The following is a 23,792-nucleotide window of genomic DNA, read 5'->3' as shown; positions in this document are numbered from 1 at the left end:
ACATCATTTTGCAAAAAGAGACTTTAAGAATCTTCGATTACTATCTAGTGCAATAGAAGTGAATATGCTAAATGAAAAAATAAGATTTAAAATATCATAAAACCCAAGTTACATATTTTAATTAAATGCTAGAGTAGCACGTTTTTTAGAACCTGAATTGCAGAAGAGTATCTGCAGAGTTATTTCTCAAGCATGAGCATACTGAAGATTTCCATTAGTCTTCCAGTAATAATTTACCCTTGCTAAGCATGATTTACATGTTTCAGAGAGATTATATATTTCAGATTAGGAAAGATATTGGTCAATATTCGGATACATCTCATAATTACAAGTGACCTAAGGTATTATAAGAGTTGGGTGCTTCTATATGAATTCAATATGAATTATCAATAATAATAATAAAAAAAACTCTGTCTATATATTTAATTGAGTAAGTATTATATATCACTTAAGTCATTTACAAAAAAACCCAAAAAACAACATGTTAAAAAGAGCATTAGTCAGTCAGGGAACGCAGATTATCATGGGTTTACATACTCTATGATACCTTATTATAACCTGCTGATCTTTCTACACATTCTCCTGACTTTCTTGCCTTTTTATTTGAGCTATGTATTTCCTGAGCAAAAATATTACAATTTGACAGACCTGGGTTAGGTCCAAACTCCAACTTTTACTAGTTGTATGATTCTGGACAAATTGGTCTCATCCTCTGCCTCCGTTTTTGTCCAGTAATGCTGACTTTGAAATATTACTGTGAGAATTAATGAGATAATGTGTGTAAAGCAGCAAGACATAAGTGTAGGTGCTCAATAAAGGGCAGCTAGTAAGCATATAATTAAAACATAAACAACAATAATATTTCCAACTTATTATATTCTTGGAAAAGATCTTAAGTCATTGCTATTTGAACAAGGTGGGACGTATAGGAAATAGATGGATCCATAACTGACTTCATTTTATTCAGTATAGCACATGAAATAAAAGCAATGGATCTTTTATAAGTTCTTTGGCACTCCTTTGGGCAAATAACAATCTCTCCATGACTTGATTTCTTAATATGTAAAACATGGATAATGACAGCACTTTCCTCACACTATTATCGTGATTAAATAATTTAACACGTATAAAATATTTAGAAGAGTTGTCTAGCTCAATTTACTCAATAAAATCATTTTATTCATCAAGAGCACATAAAGTGTGCTACATTTTCAATCTTTGTATTTCAAAACATTCTGATTGCATCACCTTAAACTGATTAAAAACAAATTAATTCAAATTGCTAAGGAATAATAATAAGGATAATGATAAGAAGCAAAAAATATAGTAATTCTAGATGGGAAAAAAAATCACTTGATTCTGATAGTACCCAAAAAGACCACCATGAATGATACTACTGTTACCCTCAAAAAATACACAATCAAGTAAGAAAGCCAGGATATAAGCCTATTGTAAAGAGCATTACAAAGTCATTTAAATCTACTCCTCAGCAATCATCAATGGCTGGTCAATGTTGTTGTTTTTTAAATTTTTTATCTCCCAGTATGACTTGCTCAGTATCTGGAAAATAGGTTTTAAATACATCTTTATCGTATAGTTAAAGAAACCCATAAGTAAGCTGACTTTCCATTATGTATGTGGCTCTGTACTCAACACTTTCTATCCATTACCTCATTTAAGTAACAATTTTATTTAGGCATTATAATATCCTTAAAATTATTCCATCCCCTGTGCAATCTCTTTACAGTTTCTATAAACCTAATCTTAGCTCACTGGTTTATCTTATTCTCATTAACGACATACGTGAAAATCTGGTTCTTATCCATTTTCTGTATGTGCCATGTAGAGCAGTGCTGTAAAATAAGTTTTATGCTAAGATTGAATGACTAGCTATAGTTCATTTTTATAAGGAGTATTATTTACTAATTTAAATTTGCCTTCTCAAATATAAACATATATTTAAATGACTATAAAATACACACAGTCATACACATACACAGGGTCAAATGTCTTTAGTGACTTTTAGCTAACCTACTGCTGATTTGGTTAACAGTTATTTATTGAACATCTACCATGGTATTAGGTTCAGGGAATTTGGTGGGGAACAAGTGGAGACTGGGTCCTCCAGGATCTTAGTATTCAAATAAGTTTTATTATTGTTTTGCTCAGAGCACAACAAAGTAACATTTGATCAAAATTCTTTTAAGTTCCTTTTGGGAATCACTAAGGTAAACAAAATAAACCAGCAATAAACTTCATTTTGTCACAGTTTTGTCTAAGCCGTTCCCTTTTGATCCTTCCTTAACATTTCTTAATTACCTTATCATTTTGCAACCCAATCTCTTTTCTATAGCCCATGAACTGTTTAATTCACATTAAGGAGTTAGCTTTAATTATTTTCTACCTGGCTTAATTCTTGGCTATAACTAAATGTTGCTAACACAGTCTCAAGCTTATTTCTTCAGTGAAATAAAATCAGCAAATATTTATTGAATGCTTAACATGTACTTGAAACTGTGCTAGGTGTTACTAACAGCTGCACGATGATTCTAATCCCTAGTGGTGGCTCTACATTTATAACAAAATTAACCTTGTCTGCTTCATCCTGATCTTTCTTTCTTCTAACTATGAAATTTGAAATTTGACATGCATAAATATTATAAATGTTGGAAAGCCACGTTATGTCTTCATCCTTATATTCTTAGCCCTTAAACATCTTACCATCTGCTCTCCACCAAAATTCCTGTACTCAAAACCTGTCCTCTCTCAGGAGTGCTCCACATCAAAACCACTCACTCACTCTCTCCATCTGGCTCATCTCAGTCTTGCTACCAATTATGCTCGCTATCTTTAGGATATTGACCCTCGGGTTTTCAACAACCCAGCAACTCTCACCTTACACATGATGTTCTTCACTGCAGTACTAAACTCTAAACTTCCCTGCTAAATTCCAACCCAGATCACCAGATTCTGAAATTACTTCTGTGCATGATGCAACAGTAAAAACAAAAAGACAAACAAAAACCCACAAACACAAGACCAGTCATTACTGGCTCACACTTATGTCCATCATGAGGGAAGTAGCAATGACTTACTAGGAATAACAACAATTAGAAGCCAAAACCAAACTAAGTAAATCATGGTAACTCCTCACAATTTTAGATTCCATCCTGTGGCTTCTAATTAATTCCTCCTCCCCCTCCCTCTCCCCCTCCTTTCTCTTCTGTTTAAAGCAGATGACCTCATTTATCCTAATGGAAGTCATCAATACTGAGTGTCCTCTGATGGCTGCCCACACTGCTTTGCTTTCTCCGCCCCTTGCTTCTTCATTAATCAGCAACCTCAGTGGTATTCTTCCTCTATCTGCAACTTTCTTCAAATAACTAACCCCCTACCGTCTGCCCTATTTTCACTCTCATCTTAAATCAAATATTGTTGACTCATATCCCTTGGCTAAATAACTATACGTACAAGACAGAAACAGGAAATATTATTAAGAGCTCGCTACTGAGCAAGTTGCTCTAAGGTTTCTCATGGCATGAAATTTTAATTAAAGCTTCCACACTTCGTGCATTTATGCCCCACCTCCGCGAGGATTAGTGCTTTGTTAGGTTTTAGGGATTCCATTTAATTTTCTATTCTCTGACTGCCCCACTTGACACCCTCCCTACCCACACAGAGCTGGTTAGTCTCCAACAGTTTTACGAAAAATGTTGCCCTCTGGTGGCTTGAAATTTTCAACTTGGCAAGTTGTGCATGTAAGATATATACACATATATGTATATTTGAAAATTACTTGTAAATTTTTAAAGTATTTAACAGAATTTAAGTACCTAAAAATCATTTAAATTTATTAGTGAGTAATAAAAGTTTTAAATTATGCCCATTATTTTAGGCAGATTCAAATAAGTTAACAGCATAACACAAATTGATTGCATTAATACTAGAAAATTCTTTATTCTGTAAGAAGAAAGACGGAGTTACCGAGTCTTAAATGATTTGCTCACATATACGAAATGACATAAATTCTACATCATCAACCTACTAAAGATTAAAGTATCATAATTGTAGAGGATCCCACTGATTTTCTTTTTCATCTTTAATCTTACCTTGACTATTTCTATTCTGTGTATATGTTGTAAAGGGGGAGCAGAGAAAAAGAGTGAGGAGGATTTAAAGGTCATCATTAAATTTTACACTTCAGAATTCAAATTTTTAAAAAATTGCTTTTATTTCATCAATCTAATACTATTTTGATAAAACAGAAGCAAAACAAAAGCTTAATGTAAAGACACAAAACCTCACACAGTAATAAGAATGCAATTTGGTTTACAATCATGTAATTAGAGTAAATAAGTCCATAAAAATTATACAGTTGCCATTTTGGATTTTTACCTAACAGGTCATGCTTTTTTTTTTTTTTTTTAACATCTTTATTGGAGTATAATTGCTTTACAATGGTGTGTTAGTTTCTGCTTTATAACAAAGTGAATCAGTTATACATATACATATGTTCCCATATCTCTTCTCTCTTGGGAGGGAGGGAGATGCAAGAGGGAAGAGATAACAGGTCATGCTTAATGACCACTGTCAAAGTGTTAAATTTAAGATGTGGTTGTTAACTTGGATGTCCTTTTTCATTTGTTACCCTACCATGCCCCCTTGTGACAGATAAAAAGAGGTTTAATTTTTGCTTCATAATAATTATGTCTAATTTTTGGCCATTAAAGCAATGATTTTTATGTATGAGCATATATTCCTTATTAAAATTTTTCTAAAAAATATTATTTACTATGCTGATCAATTAAAAATGTACTCAACCTAAAAAAAAACCTTCAGTTCCAAGAATTAGCAAGAAACACCTATATATTTCCAGAGACAGATTCCAACAAGATAAAATTTTCCTTACTTTCACTATCACAGACATTGCAAATGCTGTAAATATCTAAGAAATTAGATCTTTAACATAAATAAATAATAATTATTTCTTGAACGTTGGCTGAATCAGTTCTTAAGCCACTTCTGGTATCTGAACTTGCCCCAGGAGTTTCAGTAACTTTTATTTTTCTCAAAACATTGATTTAAACATTGTTTTTGATACTGTTGAAAATAAGTAGAAATATATATCAAAGCAATATAACATTATCAAACTACCCCGATTTACTGAATTCCACTTCCCTGGAACTGAGAGCCTCATCTTCATTAACGGTTTGGGGTTGTATTTCCCTGGGAAACCACCACAGAGCCCTGATGAACTTAGTAGGGGTTTACAAGAGTACAGGAGGCATAAAGCAAGTTGACAAACAGAGCACATATTTACATTTTCTCTAAAAATGCTTAAAATTTCAATATTTTAAAGTTGACAAACGTTTAGTACACAACAAAAAACATTATAGTTATCTCAAAAAGATAAAAGGGAAAATTAAGATATCACTAATATAATGCCAAAAAAGGAAAGTTGAACATTTAGGAATATAAAACTGAGTCATCAGTAATTTATCAATGGCTAGTAAGTGCTGTGCCAACAAATAACAGTTATTACTTAGAAACCAACAGTATCTTGGTTATTTTTATTTGTTTTTAAAAATTAAATATACACATTTCTTAGAATTCTATAATTGAACTGATTAAAATAATAGAAAAATTAATAAAGATAAAAATTAATCTGAGTGCTTCTTTGTATGCTGATATAAGCTAGAACTATAGGATAAATATAGATTCCTTGCTCTTCTCAGGAGTAATGTTACTTTTATGGAAACATTTCACTGACATTAAGATCTTTATAAAAGAAACTGATGAGTGAGAGAAACTCAAAACAGATAAAAAAAAAAAAAGTCATGTTACTTATATTGAGCCTATGAGTCCATGAGTAAATATAAAGTTTTAAGTAAATGCAAAGTTATATGAAATATACAAATAATTTAAAATTGTTTTAATTATGGTTATAAATTCATAACAACCAATTTCGTGCTCTGACATCTATAAATTACTCCACATATTAAGTAATTTTAATAAAATGATTAGAGGTGTCCAAAGAAAGACAAATGACTTGAATAGCCTGGCAAATGGCATAGAAGAAAAGATGTCTTTGAACATTTCACAAGTTCAGCATAATCACACAAGTTATACACTGTGCTCCTTTTCCGAAGTGTGAAGTTGTGAAGTCTTCATAGCTGATATTCATGGAACTGATGAATTTATAGAAATAATTTACTGAATAATCAAGCAATTTAAAAACACACAAAGGAATAATCAAATGAAGCAGACGCTCTTTAGAATCAACATTTGCTGAGATTAACCAGCTTCGAAACCAATTACAGCATAATTCTCAGTGCACAATAGATAGAATAATCAATAGCCAAGTAGCTAAGGAACAGGGGGAAAGTGAAAATAGCATTTAAGAGTATAATAAATCATTAAATGTAATATCATAATTTTCTCTAAGTTTTCTTGTTCTTTTTTTATGGAATTATTACCTTGGACATTCTTATATCTGTGCATTTCATTTCTATTCTCATTAAATGCAATTTGCTAAAAAATAGTTTAAAAGATTTTATCTTTAATGTCAGATACATAGTTATGCGAAGATCATTGATTACCCACCTAATTTTTTCCTTAATTTCTTTGATTTCATTTTGTGTGCTCTCTTCAGCATTTGCTGAGCAGTAGAAACATCCTTAAAGCCCCTATTAAAAGATTAAATTTAATAAAGGCAAAAAATCCCCAGACTATATTTATATATGCACATACATATAAACACACATATCTGAATTATATCATACCCAAACAAATTTGAATTCCCATTTAAGAATCTGTAATTTAACAGAGGTATGGTTTCTTAAAAACTAATAAAGGTATTCTTGAAATCTTGAAAAATATCTGCTTTGGATATTTAAAAATTTCTCAATTTCTTAATAGTTTAGTGTAAAACAGACCGACCACATACCATTCTTCTGAAATTTTTTCTTCTTTTTCAGATTTTAGCAAACTCTTTCTGCTGGTCTTTGATTCAGGTGTCCTGGATAAGGTTCTATTTTCTGAACTAGCAATGGGAAAAAACCACACTTAACTGAATCAACACAAGTATATCAGCACTTTTTAAAACTACAAGCTGTTTATGTTGTCTCAAACTCGGAAATAAAATACATTTAAGTTACAGAAAAACTTTATCTTGAAAAGTAATAAAAGTCTGCCATTAATTTAAAATGTTTACATTTCAATTACTTGAAGCATATTTCAATCCTTTCGTTGAAAGAAACACAGCTTTGGAATTTTTATTCTAACCCTTATCTCTACCTATATAGCAATATTTAAAAGTTCACTTGTTTACAACAGTTAACATTATTTCACTGACACTTAAGTTTTGTGTTTGCTTTAATAAACTTACATCACATATATTACTTACACTGAAAACTCCATAAAATCATTACATTTTTAACAAATTCATACCTCTTTTCGTCATCTTACTACTTTTGTAAAGAGTATAATATTCTTGTCATTCATTAAAGGTTGATCCTCTAAAAGAGCAATTTAGCTTACCTGCTATTAAATTGTGTGTGTTCCGATGAAAACAAATTTTCTTTCTCATTACACAGCCATGCTTGAGCTGGATGACTTGGTAAATTAAGTGAAGTACCATCAGATTTTAAGGTTCCAGAGAACTTAACAGAAAAAAATGTACATAAGTATAAAATAAATTGAAAAAAATCTAGCATGTATATTGTATTACTTTACATGCATATTACTGAGTAGCCTAAAACTCACATAAAAATTAAAAATTATGATCAAATGAAATATATGGAATATACATACTAATGTCCTTTGTTGTAGTCATGAGAGGTATGCTTTTGGTATAGTTTGCATATACAGAATGATTAATTGCAAAGATCATGAAAAAAATTCAGAAAACAAAAACTTCAAAGATTATCAAATAAATAACAGATATTGCAGTCCACTGACCTCTGACTGAGAATCTTCAGCTGTTGCCCTCTTAATGCATATTTTTGTATTTTTAAAGTGCTGTCAACTAGTGATTTTATGCAGCTGAAGCATATCTTTTTTTTTTTTTTGCTACTGTGAAATAAAGTGTTGAAAGAAATCCAAAATAAAGAAAAAAATCAGGAGCAAATGAAAGAAAAGCTACATGAAAAATTACATCTGGGGATGAGGAGGAAGTCAGAGGCTTCTAAAAGTAATTGTGTTTTTCAAGTCAATAAATTGTATTATTAATCACTGCAGCAGAGCATAACCTTAAGAAATGAGCAAAGATTGAGCACTAAGAGGTTTCCATGACATGTTACCTTTGGCCAGTGCAGCTGGTTTGGAAGAAGCAGTGTTTGTGAAGGGAAGCGGGTGGAATCTAAAGCAAGCCATTCCTTCTCTAAGGCAGCCTGCACAAATAATAACATTAATGTACATAATTTAGTTTGCATAACTTTTACAAAGATTCTTTTAAATTGTCTTATATACTACACATGTTAAGAAAGTATTTCAGCATTTTTATTTAGAGGAAAATCTGCTACTTGCTCACTCTGTGAGATGTTATGTATCTGTTTAATGCAAACATTCTACAAAATGGGATAAGATTTTTCATCCCCAAGTGGAATAAAGTAAAGCCTTGAGTACTCACATGCTCTAAAAATTGAGACGTGCAGATTGTTCAGTGTATTTAACTGTTTGAGAACTATGACTCTGAGCCAACTCTAGATGTAACTGAGGGAAATAATCCTTTAGCTCTTCATTATGCAAAATATAATATTTTCCATCAAACCTCACCATTAAAAATTTATAGTATTTTAACATATTAGTATCAATTTTCTGTAAATACTATCTGTAAGATAGCTTTTACTTAACTTTAGTTCAACATTTCACGAATTTTCTGAATAGATGGAAAATAGAATTTTGTGGCAATATACAGAACATGGTTCCTGATATTATATTCTCTAGTTCAAGAGTTTGAATGATAAAAATATAAATTTAAATTTTGAAATGATCTTAAGTCACTTCACTCTTCATCTTACAACATCTTTATTCCATTTATGTAATTTCCAAATTTATCGTTCTACAATGGAAATATATTAGTTGTGCTCGTGTTGTATAATTTAGGGTATAATTATCTAAATTTTATTCACTTAGATTATCTAATATGGTTTAAATAATATTCTGTGGTTCTATAATTGTTTTTGAATCTTTAAGAAAAAAGGATGATCATAATACCAATGAACTTGTTTTTTAAAAGTTTCTAAAATGATCAAACATATTTATGTTTTAAAAACTGGAATGACTATAATCTGAGAAGACCTAAATGCAATTTTCCATTTATACAGCTTCAGTGCTTCTTGACTATCTCTTGAAAAACCATTGGAAAGGCAAGCCTAAGACATCTTGACTACAGGCCAGCAGCGCAATGACAGACCATTACTTACAGCATTTAGTCTTAGGAAACCTAATCAGATTCATGTTATTTGAATATCTATGTAAAAAGGATACAGTTGTACACCAGTACATTGTCCAGTTCCTTCTAGGCAGAGATCATTAACATGTATATCACAGTTATACACCAGTTATATATCTGGTTTAAGAATATATAACTGGTTTAAGAAGAGCTATTTAATGCAAAATTGCAAACAGTATGGAGGACTCAGATTTCTAAATTCTTTCTTTTGTATGACAAATAAAGGAAAATTCATATTTATGCCAGGAAAGATCAAGGCCCAAGGCATATCAGCTATCACTAAATTAGTATTCTTACTCTGTAAAATTGCTAAAATGAAGAGATGTGGAGACAATATTATGAAAGGCAATGTGCCAGAGGATTCTGGGAAGATGGTGGGGTAGGGAGCACCAGGAACCTGTCTCCCAACCTAGACAACAACTAAACTGGCAGAATCTGTCTAGTGTAACCATTTTGGAACTCTAGAGTCTATTGAAGGCTGGTGATGTCCTGGGGAAGACTTGGATGGTAAATTGTGGTTAATTTTGGTAAATGTCAGCCCTTAGCACAGTTGCAGCTACCTATCCTCCATTCCCCAGCCCCAAGGCAGGCAGCTATTCATGTGTTTTAGAAGTACCTTGCACACAGTTTGCAGGAGCCAGGGTGGACAATGAGGACACTGTCTTCCAAAGATTGGAGATCTGTACTCTGACCGTTGAGTGTTACTTCTGATCTCAGAGGTACAAAGAAGTGAGTGGCGCCTCCCCTATTGTTGTAAGGCTATTTACCCCAGCTACTAGGTGATTTCCAGAGGATTTAAAGGGCAGGTGTTCTTCTCCCAACTTCTCCCCTCTTCATTTTCCTCTTTTTCCTTTTTTGGGAAACTAACACTAAGGACTAGAATATTCATTTTAAAAAAGACTAGAATATGGGGCTTCCCTGGTGGTGCAGTGGTTGAGAGTCCACCTGCCAATGCAGGGGACACAGGTTCGTGCCCCGGTCCGGGAGGATCCCACGTGCCGTGGAGTGGCTGGGCCCGTAAGCCTAGCCACTGAACCTGCGCGTCCGGAGTCTGTGCTCCACAACAGGAGAGGCCACAACAGTGAGAAGCCCGCGTACCGCAAAAAAAAAAAAAACTAGGATATTCAAAATCATCTGAATATATGGGGGAAAGTCAGTACACATGCCCAGGGGAAGGCACAGGCTTAGAAAAGAAATGAGAAGACCTTGAGTTTACAACTCAGGCTGATCCTTGGTGCAGACGCAGCCTAAAACAATCAAAACAAAAACAAAAACAATAAAAACAAAAGCAGAAAATCTGGCAAACACTGGGGAAGAGAGAATCTTATTTCCACAGTTACCACATTATTAGATTCAATGTCTAACTTTAAATAAAAATCACAAGGCATACAAAGAAGCAGGAAAATTTACAGCCCATTCAAAGGAAAATAATCAACCAAAACTATGCCTAAAAAAGACCTCATGGCAGATTTACTAGACAAAGACTTTAAAGTAACTGTCTTAAATATGTTCAAAGAACTAAAAGAAGGGAGAAAATGATCTATGAACAAAGTGGAAATATCAATAAAGAGACAGAAAACCTGAAAAGAAACCAAGAAGAAATTTTGAAGCTGAAAAGTATAATAACTGAAAAGAAAAATTCACTAAAATTCACTGGTAGGATTCACTAGAGGGATCTGCCTTTGAGTAGGCAGATAAAGGAATGAGTGAACTTGAAGATACAGCAATGGAATTATCAAATCTAAAGAACAGAAAGAAAAAAGATTGAATAAAAATGAACAGAACCTAAAGGTCCTGTGAGACACCATCAAATGGACCAACATATTCATCAAGGGAGTCAGAGGAGAAGAAAGAAAAAAACGGGCAGAGAGAATATTTGAAGAAATAATGACTAAAAGTTTCCCCAATTCAATAACAGACCTGAATATAAACATCCAAGGAGCTCAATAATCTCGAAGTAAGATGAACTCAAAGAGCCCCACACCAAGACACATTATAATCAAACTTTCAAAAGACAAAGACAAAGAGAGAATCTTGAAAGGAGCAAGTAAGAAGCAACTTGTCATGTACAAGGAATCCTCAAGATTATCAGCAATTTCTCATCAGCATCCTTGACATCCAGAAGGCAGTGGGCTGATATATTCAAAGTGCTGAAAGAAAAACAAACAAACTGCCAATCAAGAATCCTATATCTAGCAAAACTGTCCTTTGATTTGAGGAAGAACTGAAGACACTCCCAGATAAACAAAAGCTGAGAGAATTCATTACCATTAGATCTGGCCTGAAAATAATGCGAAAGACAGTTCTGCAGGTTGAAGTGGCAGGATACTAGGCAGCAATTAAAAGGCATATGAAGAAATAAAGATGTCAGTAACCACATGGGAAATTATAAAACCTAGTATTATTGTAACAACAGTTTGTTCACTCCACTTTTTAAGATACTAATACATTTAAAAACAAACAATTCTTAGTTTAAAAGCTAGTATTATTGAAAGTTTGGTTTGTAACTCCACATTTTCTTTTCCACATGATTTAAAATACTAGTCTATTTAGAGAAATTATTAGTCTATGTTTGGAGCACACAATGTATAAAGATGCAATTTTGTGACATCAACAACTGAAAGGGGTGGAGATGTAGCTATAAAGGAGAATAATTAATGGATGCTACTGAAGTTAAGCTGGTGTAAATGCAAATTAAGGTGTTTATAACATTAGGATATTAAGGGAGAATGAAGAGTTATTGTTTAACAGGTATATAGTTTCAGTTTTGTAAGATAAGAGTTCTGGATATGCATGGTGGTGACGGTAGCACAACTTTATGAATATACTTAATACCACTGAATGCACACTTAGAAATGATTAAGATGGTAAATTTTATGTTATGTGTACTTTCCCACAATAAAAAAATTGGAAGATAATTTTTTTTTTTTTTTTTTCCAACTGGAGTATATCACAATATACCTGACATTTTTTTTTTTTTTTTTTTGCGGTACGCGGGCCTCTCACTGCCGTGGCCCCTCCCGCTGTGGAGCACAGGCCCCGGACACGCAGGCTCAGCGGCCACGACTCACGGGCCCAGCCACTCCGCAGCACGTGGGATCCTCCCGGACCGGGGCACGAACCCGCGCCCCCCGCACCGGCAGGCGGACTCCCAACCACTGCGCCACCAGGGAAGCCCCGAAGAGAAATTTTAAAAGTAATATGCTATCTGAGGAGTGACTGTGGAAAAGGACTAGTAATGCCAGGCAAGGAGTCTGACTTATGCACTAGTTTTTATATAAACAAACAACTTTTTTTTCTTAAACCCCTGCCAAACCACCTCTTTTTATACTCTCTGGGACTCCAGCTATTTTCTTTCTGCAGCAGGACAAGGTCCCACAAAGCACAGTGATTTCTTTGCTGTATCATATAGATGATGATGGAGGTTTCTTCCTTGGAAAAGCTACATGAAGTTTGAGGGAAAAAATTAGTTCTTTAAATTGATATCTAAAAGTGCAGAAAACTTTGAAAATAGTTTTTCTTGGTTTTTAATATAAGGTCACAAACTTTTGTTAGATTCCAGAACAATTCTTTTTTTTTTTAATTAATTTTTTTTGGAGTATAGTTGCTTTACAATGTTGTATTAGTTGATTCCAGAACCACTGTCTCTTGGAAATTTCTAGAGACATAAATAGAAGGTTTAATATAAAATGCTAGAGATACTTTCAGTAATTACATAATCTCAACCAAAAATGTTACCAAGACTACTGATTTATATGAGTTTAAGCTTATTAATATCAACTATATTTGGCAGCACCTAGTATGTTGAGGGAAAAAATCTCAAAATGTCAGGAGGAATTGGCCAAGATTATAAATATACTACTGTTTAAAAAAATACTACTGGACATTTATACAAATTTCAATTATTGCTTAAGAAAACCTTCTGTTAACTTACAACTGAGAATTTGGAAAGCTTTCTGTTTATTAGAAGACTATTATCAAATTTACTTACACATTAAAAATAAACTTGAACTTAGATAAATTTGTACCTGTGCACTCACAATTGAACATTTGAACAGATAAACATATATTTGACTTTTGATCAGAGAAGAAATTATTATCCTATAATCCAACTTTGAGAGACTAGGAAATAAGGCTATCAGAAGAGCCGGGAATAACATTCATGTTCATTTGCATATGTATGTACAAAATTTTTCATACCAACTAATATAATCCTTTCATTTGACATATGAAACTAGAATCAGATTTGCTATAAGCCACAAGTTAGTTAGAGTTGAACAGGTCTTAGAAATTCTAAAAGCCATGCCTTGGTCTCGTTTTTATTCTTCACCATCCCCAACTCTGAGCCCCGATACTTTTCTCCTCTTCTACCCAAGTTGCCTCATGCCATTTTCAAAATAATTCTTTCTAACACTTCTTGATAACTTTTGTAGCACCTCAGAATCCTTACAGTTTGGAAATTTGGCCCATTACGAATCTCAAATCTCACCTTCTAAACCCTCTCCTCCATTCTCAACTTTTGATATATCTTCAGGTTATCTATCAGCTAAGTTTGGCCATATAACTGTGGCCCTTGAAATACGTCTGTATAATTTTTCAGTTTTCTGAACCATTGGAGCCTGACAGTTATGTGCCTTTTATCACAAAAGGTACTCAACAATAGTCTGACTTCACCACTCTCACTTCCTTCTGTCCACATACCTACATAAGGCAATTTGATCAGTTAATGTGGCTGCCCCCAGAAAGGGATCATACTCTTGCAGCTACTTCCTAGGTAATGATTATGAAAAAATACATGGAGGACAATACAGTCCTATTTTGACAACCCTGGATTCTCTCCTAATCATTCCTGGGCATGAAACATATTTCCTTTCCCTAATAGGATGTCTCAGGGCAGCGTGACTGACACATCCTCAGGGTGGAGCCTGGATGTTTTCCCCACTCCCATTCTCAGTCATCCTATGGGGTAGACAAATGCCACCTGGAAGGTGTCCTGGTCATAGATCACCTTCAAACATTTAAGGAAACATCATTATGGTCCTGGAAAGCATTCAAGTCAGCTTCAATTCACTGGCCAGGGTTGTTTTAGATGGCAGAACTGCCTTCGACCTCCTCCTTGTGGGCCCAAAAAGAGTCTGTAATAGCTAACACTTCCAGCTGTACCTGGATTAAAGCCTCAAGTCTAGTGGGAAGGTCAATATAGAAACTTAAAAGAGGAAACGCCTGGGGTATTGATAGTATCCTTCATTAAATGCATCATGAGGATAACCTAATGGATTTTGTCCTAGGCCCTGTCAGATTATTCAGAGTAGCCACTGGAGTGGGTACTTGTGGGAAAATTTGCCATGTACACATGAAGGGTACATATTGCTGGGAGATAATTTTCCATAGGTCTCTAACATTCCTTCATGACTTATGACATCTTTTGTTCTGGACTATCTTTCCAAGGATGTTAATACAGCCAACAGACTTGGAAGATATAGTCTTTGAGTGATTCCTTCTGGAGCAGAAGGCAAAATTTGTTTGCTGTCTGGTATGAGAAAATAACTACTTCCCCTGGAGCATAGGATGAACAGGTTTGCTAGCAGCCTTTTATAAAATATAGGGTTTCCTAAGCTTCCGGATTCCTAAGGGGGAATTCCTGCCTATGGAACCTGGGGGCAAAGGGAATACATAAAAACATGAGGCTTCTGCTGCCTGGTGTGACAAGTAATAAATGTCTCATTTCTTCTGCCAGCATCCATGAAAGTGTGGCAGCCTAACTTGTTAGACTGCATGCAGGATACAATCTCAGATCCCTCACATTTCTTGGCACTTAAAAAATTAAGGTAAACTATGCTTAATAAAAACTAAAACAAATTGACCTTCGTTATCAGTGTCCCCTTGGTTAACCATTTGTAAAATGAAAAGACATTTCAGAGAGGCAACAAACCAATATAAAGACTTCATGGCAGATTGATCCAGCCTTTTTGTTTGAGGCTAATTTATTAAGACAATTTTATATTTACTTCTTTTATAGCTGAAAATATTCAAATATATTTCTGACATCTCCTAAACTTGGGGCCATGTTATATCTGTCTATGTACCTACCCTAGCACCAAGCACAGTACCTACCATACTGTAAACATTCAGTATTTGTTGGCTGGGAAGGAAAATATAAGTTTGAATACATGTATATCACTACAACTCTCTTGTGATAAATCTTAAAGAAAAGTATAGACTATACCAAAGGCAACTATTGTTATGTCCTAAATAAGTGATAAAAGGGAAGTCCTGGTTAGATATGTCTTACAGTTGTAAAGATGAAAGTAAGAGAAAGAAAGAACAAAAAATATAGGGACACTTTTGTAATTTGATTATGTCATCTGAAGTTGTAAGAGGATTTTAAAATGAAGTGATGGCCATAAAAAAAGGAGTGAAAAATATGTCAAAGGAAGGCAAAGTAATAATACCTTCTTAATTGGTATTTAGTTTTAATTCTTAGCTCCCCTAAACTATAATCTCCGTATTACAAACAAATTCATCCATTTAAAACAAATAATACATTTAACTCCCTTGCTCAAAACCCAATAATAATGTTCTATCACATCTGAAATAAAATTCAAAGTTCTTGACTTCATATCACAGGCTTTATGTGAACTGTTCCCTGACCATTTTTCTTTTTCTTCCCTATCTCTGGCTATTCTCCACAACTAATCAGTTCTACTTACTGTAAATATTCTGTTTCTTTAGTATACTAAAAAAGTTCCTGTTTCAAGGCTTCCATACTTGCCCTCCACTTAGCCCAGCACCATATTACCCAATGGCTATCCCTTCACTTTATTTTCACATCTCTATAAAAATATTTCACCTCATGTAGGCCTCCCATGATTGTCCAGTTAGATTCTATGCTCTATCTCTTAACCTTCCTTATAAAAATTTTTATAGCAATTTTCAATATCTTATAGTATTCTGTATATTTATATATTTATTCACTGTCTGTCACCTTAAGTGAATGTAAGATCACTTAGGGATTTTATCTCTTTTGTTCACTGTGGTGAGAACAATGTCTGAAACACTGAAAATAATCACTGACTTGAAATATTTATAAACATTTCATTTTGGACATTTTATTCTGGTATAGCTTTAATTAGAATTAAGATTCGCCTGAGAACAACTATAAATATTGGATTGAAAAAGGAGCTGAGGGCTTCCCTGCTGGCGCAGTGGTTGAGAGTCCGCCTGCCGATGCAGGGGACACGGGTTCGTGCCCCGGTCCGGGAAGATCCCACGTGCTGCGGAGCGGCTGGGCCCGTGAGCCATGGCCGCTGAGCCTGCGCGTCTGGAACCTGTGCTCCGCAACGGGAGAGACCACAACAGTGAGACGCCCAAGTACCCCCCCCACCCCAAAAAAAGGAGCTGAAGGTACTCAAGAACAATTGAAGCAGTCAAGACTTAAAAAGCTAAGATCCCAGAGAGTAGAGTCTCATGCGGATGTGAACCCTGTATTTTCTGCCACATTTTCCCTCAGGGAAAGCCCCAATTTTATTAACAGGAAAGAGAAGCCAAGCAGAAATCTAAGGCCTACTTGTAGCAGTTTCACTGGAATGAAGAGACAGAGGTTAAAGTGTAGGGATGCCAAGGCAGTTAGGATTGAAGGACCAAGATCCCTGAGAGGAGAGAACCACTGAAATATGAGCTCAAAGTCATGTATAAAATAAACCCTTCATATGTTTGCAAATTCCAAGTAGTATGTGTGTTGGAGAGATACCTAGACTCAAAGTGCAATAGGAATAGCTGGTGTGCTAAAAAGCTAAGAAGAAATTTCTTTAGTCATTTGATGCTATGGAGAAAGGGATTAGAATTCAGGAAAAAACAAGGTGAAGGTAACCTGGTAAATATCCCATTCTCAGTTTAAACATTATATTGGCTCAACCCTAAGAGAAACCAGAAACAGACCAGCCCTAACAAAGCTTACAAATAAGCCTCAAAAGGATCTCTGTCTATACAATATCTGCCTGTCAGAACAAAATTAAATCCTCTTTAGAGAAATAAAACACCTTCCAGTGCCTTGATACTTTTTACATATATGTCTGATACTTAATCAATGACTAAATGCTAATAAAGAGAATTGGCTGACTCAAAATATTGAGTTGGCCAAAAGGTTTGTTCGTTTTATTCCATAAGATGGCTCTAGTAGTGCTTAGTTGTCTTAACTTCATTCGAAACAATTTTGTCAGTTAGTATTGTGACAGCTGTCATTTCAGCGTGCATTAAAGAAAAAAAAAATCAAAATTGGTGAATTTTTGTGTAGCCATTTAATATTGAAGATGGAAAAAAGCAACATTTTTGGCATATTTTGCTTTATTATTTAAAGAAAGGTAAAAACACAACTGAAATGCAAAAAAAGATTTGTGTAGTGTATGGAGAATGTGTTGTGACTGATCGAATGTGTCAAAAGTGGTTTGCAAAGTTTTGTGCTGGAGATTTCTCCCTGGGTGATGCTCCATGGTTGGATAGACCAGTTAAGTTGATAGCAATCAAATCAAGACATTAATTGAGGACAATGAATGTTATACCACATGAGAGATGGCCAACAAATTCAAAATATCCAAATCAAGCGTTTAAAATCATTTGCACCAGCTTGGTTATGTTAATAGCATTGATGTTTGGGTTGCACGTAAGTTAAATGAAAAAAACCTTCTTGACCATTTTTCCGCATGTGATTCTCTACTTAAACTGGTCCATTTTTAAAACAGATTGTGTCAGGTGATCAAAAGTGGATACTGTATAATAATGTGGAAGGGAAGAGATTGTGGGGCATGCAAAATGAACTACCACCAACCACACCAAAGGCCGGTCTTCATCCAAAGAATGTGATGTTACATATATGATGGGATTGGAAGGGAGTCTTCTATTATGAGCTCGTTTCAAAAAAAAACAGATGATTGATTCCAACAATTAGACCAACTGGAAGCAGCACTCGACAAAAAGCCTCCAGAATTAGTCAACAGAAAATGCATAATCTTCCATCAGAATGATGTGAGACCACATATTCTTTGAAGACCAGGCAAAAACTGTTACAGCTTGGCTGGGAAGTTCTGATTCATCTGCCATATTCACCAGACATTGCACCTTTGCATTTCCATTTATTTCAGTCTTTACAAAATTCTCTTAATGGAAAAAATTTTAATTCCCTGGAAGACTGTAAAAGGCACCTGGAACAGTTCTTTGCTCAAAAAGATAAAAAGTTTTGGGTAGATGGAATTATAAAGTTGCCTGGAAAATGGTAGAAGGTAGTGGAACAAAAGGGTGAATACGTTGTTCAATAAAGTTCTCGGTGAAAGTGAAAAATGTGTCCTTTATTTTTACTTAAAAACTGAAGGCACTTTTTGGTCAACCCAATACAAGAGATAAATTGTCAATAGAAATAAACCTACAAGTGATCCAGATGTTGCAATTAACTGAGAAAACTTTGAATATACCATACTCAGTATGTTCAAGAAAATACAGGAAATGATAGAAAACTTCAATATATAACTAGAATTTACAACAAATAATCAAGTAGAAATTCCAGAACTAAAAAACAGAATAACTGAAATTAGGAATTTAATAGATAGGCTAAAAATGATTAGATAAGAGAGATGATTAGTGAACTACAAGATGGGTCAGTAGGAAACATGCAAATTAAAACACAGAAGTAAAAAAAGAAAACAATTCAGAAAAGGGTCTAAGAGACACATGAGAAATGGTAAGGGATTCTAACATATGTGATTTTGGACCTACTTTACCTTCAAAGTTTTAAGTAAAAGAAATTTTCAAGCAATCAAAAACTGACCTGAACTAAAATATATATTAAAGAAAGTCCTTAAGGTAAAAGAAAATGATGGAAGCATAATAATGCAGGAAGGAATGAAGTGCATAGAAAGAGGTAACCATAAATTAACAAGCTAACATGAGAAAAAAAGGAAAAACAAAAATACCTGATTAAAGGGAAAAAAAAGGTAAAAAGAAGCAGAAAAGGAACACAGAACTAACAGGACAAATGGAACACAAACAGAAAGATGATATATATAAACCTAATTATACTCTCAATTGAAATAAATTTAAAGTCTGATTAATAAAAAATCAAAATGGAATATAAAAATAAGCAAAATCCAACTGTATACTCATATAAGAGTCACAGCTTCAATATAAAAGCAACAAAGATGTTTAATGGGAATGGTTAGGAAAACATATATTATAAAATTACCAGTCAAAAGAAAGTTGCTGTAAGTATGAAAATATCAGAGGGAATGGCTAATAAGGCAATTAGTTAAAGAGGGAAATTAGCGTTAAAGAGTGAAATTTTATCATTATAAAAGTGTCAGTAATACAATGACTTAACTATTCTAAACATGTATAACCTAATAACATATCCTCAAAGTATGAGGCCAAATTTGACAGAACTAAAAACTGATTTAGAGAAACCCACAATCTTAAGAAAAGATTGTAGCATTCTTCTGTCAATAACTGATAGAAACCTCCCCAAATCACTAAAAATAAGGATTCTTTTAAACACAATTAACAAGCTTGAAGTAACTGAGATTTTAGTAACCATAACACCTGCAAAATGCACATTCCTTTCAATTGCACATGGAATATTATCCCAAATAGGTTATGTGCTAAGACAAATTTGTAAGAAACAAATAACATCAATCTTACATCAAACTCTTCCAATCTTACATCAAACATAGGAAACACTTCCTAATCAAATATAAGGTCAACACAACTTTGATAACAAAATCTGAAGAGTTTTACAAGAAAGAAAATTTACGGGCACAGCTTCATCTAGAATATAAATGCAAAAATCCTAACCAAAATATTAGCAGATCAAATTCAGAGATATATAAAAAGATAATGTATTATAGTTAAGTTGGTTTGTTCTAGGAATACAAGGTTTAATTTTTAAAAATCAATGTTATAGGTATAAAAGGTATCTGATAAAATCCAAATCAAATATAGAATCATCAACATCATCATCATATTAAACTTTTGGAAAGGTAAGAAGATACTAAGGAGAGTAACTCAATCAAATATAGAGTTTCTACAAGAAACATGTATTAAACATCTGACTTCATCGTGGAAAGCTTTCAGCCTGAGACCAGGAGATAGGAAAAGATGCCTGCTAAAATCACCATTATTTAACATTTTACTGAAGGTAGTAGTCAGGACAATAAAGCAAGAAAAATAAAAAAGAGGCACAAGAAAAAAATCTCTGCTCTTATGGGCAGAGAGTTTAAGTGGCTTAAATAAATGATGAGATATTCTATGTTCATGAATTTAAAAATGTAATATTCTAAAAATATCAGTTCTCCCAAATTGATTTACAGATTTCTTGCAATCTTAGAGAAAATACTAATATTCGTTGTGCAAACTGACAGGATGGTTCTAAAATTCGTACATTAATGAAATGGATCAACGGTAGCAATAGCAGTTCTTTCTTGAAGAAGAACAAAGTTGGAGCTCTTATTAGACTAGATAACAAAATTTATTATAAATTATACAGAAATTGAAGTAGTGATATAAGAATAAACAACAGAATGACGAGGAAAATTAAGAGAACCCACGCACAGTGCTTCCTGAATTTAAATAAAGGCCTCCACTGTAATCCATTGTGAAAAGTATGGTCTAAACAACAAATGGTTGTGGGTCAACAAAATAACCAAATGTGTATGTTTGGAGGGGAATTGACCCCTTATTCACACTGCAGGCAAAATTAAATTCCAGATGCACCACAGACGTAAATGCTGAAAGTTAAGATAATAAAGTTTCTAGAAAATGTTAATGACCTGAGTAAGCAAAGATATCTTATATGTCACAACTAAAAACTTTTGTTTTTAATTTAAAACAGAAACATTCTGTTCATCAAACTAAACCATAAAGTGAGAAAAAAAGGGAAACCCCAGAATTTAGGGAATATATTTGTATGGGAAAACAGAGAGGTATTTAGATTATATAGAGCACTCCTACAAGCCAATAAGAAAAGAGATGTACAACCCTACATAAAAATGCACAAATGACCAGTCCCTCTGATCAAGAAACTTACACAAGCCTCTTAGATGGCTTCATCCACCAGAGGGCAGACAGCATAAGCAAGAAGAACTACAATCCTGAAACCTGTGGAACAAAGACCACATTCACAGAAAGATAGACAAGATGAAAAGGTAGAGGGCTATGTACCAGATTAAGGAACAAGATAAAACCCCAGAAAAACAACATAATGAAGTGGAGATAGGCAACCTTCCAAAAAAGAATTCAGAATAATGATAGTGAAGATGATCCAGAACCTCGGAAAAAGAATGGAGGCAAAGATCAAGAAGATGTAAGAAATGTTTAACAAAGACGTAGAAGAATTAAAGAACAAACAAACAGAAATGAACAATACAATAACTGAAATGAAAACTACACTGGAAAGAATCAATAGCAGAATAACTAAGGCAGAAGAACGGAAAAGTGACCTGGAAGACAGAAGGGTGAAATTCACTGCTGCGGAAGAGAATAAAGAAAAAAGAATGAAAAGAAATGAAGACAGCCTAAGAGACCTCTGGGACAACATTAAACACAACTACATTCACATTATAGGGGTCCCAGAAGGAGAAGAGAGAGAGAAAGGACCAGAGAAAATATTTGAAGAGACTACAGTCGAAAACTCCCCTAACATGGGAAAGGAAAGAGCCACCCAAGTCCAGGAAGCGCAGCGAGTCCCATACAGAATAAAACCAAGGAGAAATATGCCGAGACACACAGTAATCAAATTGGCAAAAATTAAAGACAAAGAAAAATTATTGAAAGCAGCAAAGGAAAAATGACAAATAACATACAAGGGAACTCCCATAAGGTTAACAGCTGATTTCTCAACAGAAACTCTACAAGCCAGAAGGGAGTGGCATGATATACTTAAAGTGATGAAAGGGAGGAACCTAAAACCAAGATTCCTCTACCCATCAAGGATCTCATTCAGATTCGATGGAGAAATTAAAAGCTTTACAGACAAGCAAAAGCTAAGAGAATTCAGCACCACCAAACCAGCTCTACAACAAATGCTAAAGGAATTTATCTAAGTGGGAAAAACAGAAGAAAAGGACCTACAAAAAAAACCCATAATAATTAAGAAAATGGTCATAGGAACATACATATCGATAATTACCTTAAACGTGAAAGGATTAAATGATCCAACCAAAAGACATACACTTGCTGAATGGATACAAAAACAAGACCCATATATATGCTGTCTACAAGAGACCCACTTCAGACCTAGGAACACATACAGACTGAAAGTGAGGAGATGGAAAAATATATTCCATGCAAATGGAAATCAAAAGAAAGCTGGAGTAGCAATACTCATATCAGAGAAAATAGACTTTAAGATAAAGACTGTTACAAGAGACAAGGAAGGACATTACATAATGATCAAGGGACCAATCCAAGAAGAAGATATAACAATTATAAATATATATGCACCCAACATAGGAGCACCTCAATACATAAGGCAACTGCTAACAGCTATAAAAGAGGAAATCAACAGTAACACAATAATAGTGGGGGACTTTAACACCTCACTTACACCAATGGACAGATCATCCAAAATGAAAATAAAAAAGGAAACAGAAGCTTTAAATGACACAATAGACCAGATAGATTTAATTGATATTTACAGAACATTCCATCCAAAAACAGCAGATTACACTTTCTTCTCAAGTGCTCACAGAACATTCTCCAGGATAGATCACACCATGGGTCACATATCAAGCCTCAGTAAATTTAAGAAAATTGAAATCATATCAAGCATCTTCTCTGACCACAACGCTATGAGATTAGAGCTCAATTACAGGGAAAAAAACGTAAAAAACACAAATACAAGGAGGCTAAACAATACGTTACTAAATAATCAAGAGATCACTGAAGAAATCAAACAGGAAATCAAAACATACGTGGAGACAAATGAAAATGAATACTCGACGAACCAAAACCTATGGGATGCAGCAAAAGCAGTCCTAAGAGGGAAGTTTATAGCTATACAATCCTACCTCAATAAACAAGAAAAACTTCAAATAAACAATCTAACCTTACATCTACAGGAACTAGAGAAAGAAGAAAACACAAAACCCAAAGTTAGCAGAAGGAAAGAAATCATATAGATCAGAGCAGAAATAAATGAAATAGAAACAAAGAAAACAAGAGCAAATATCAACAAAACTAAAAGCTGGTTCTTTGAGAAGATAAACAAAATTGATAAACCATTAGCCAGACTCATCAAGAAAAAGAGTGAGAGAACTCAAATCAAAATTAGAAATGAAAAGGGAGAAGTTACAACAGA

General features: G+C 34.0%; 1 protein-coding gene across 1 annotated transcript in view; it reads right to left on the bottom strand.

Moving 5' to 3' along the window:
- LRRIQ1 (leucine rich repeats and IQ motif containing 1) overlaps positions 1–23,792 on the bottom strand; it is a 172,815-nt gene that overhangs the window by 54,693 nt on the left and 94,330 nt on the right. The window contains 4 exon segments of the mRNA XM_007459063.1: positions 6,604–6,686; positions 6,947–7,042; positions 7,540–7,661; positions 8,301–8,390. Of these exon segments, the coding sequence (XP_007459125.1) occupies positions 6,604–6,686; positions 6,947–7,042; positions 7,540–7,661; positions 8,301–8,390 (391 nt within the window).

The sequence above is a fragment of the Lipotes vexillifer genome, unplaced genomic scaffold, assembly GCF_000442215.2.
Source record: "Lipotes vexillifer unplaced genomic scaffold, Lipotes_vexillifer_v1.1 scaffold210, whole genome shotgun sequence".
In the NCBI taxonomy this organism is placed as follows: Eukaryota; Metazoa; Chordata; class Mammalia; order Artiodactyla; family Lipotidae; genus Lipotes; species Lipotes vexillifer.
Note: the sequence above shows the minus strand (reverse complement) of the source record. Positions and strands in the feature narration are given on the sequence as shown.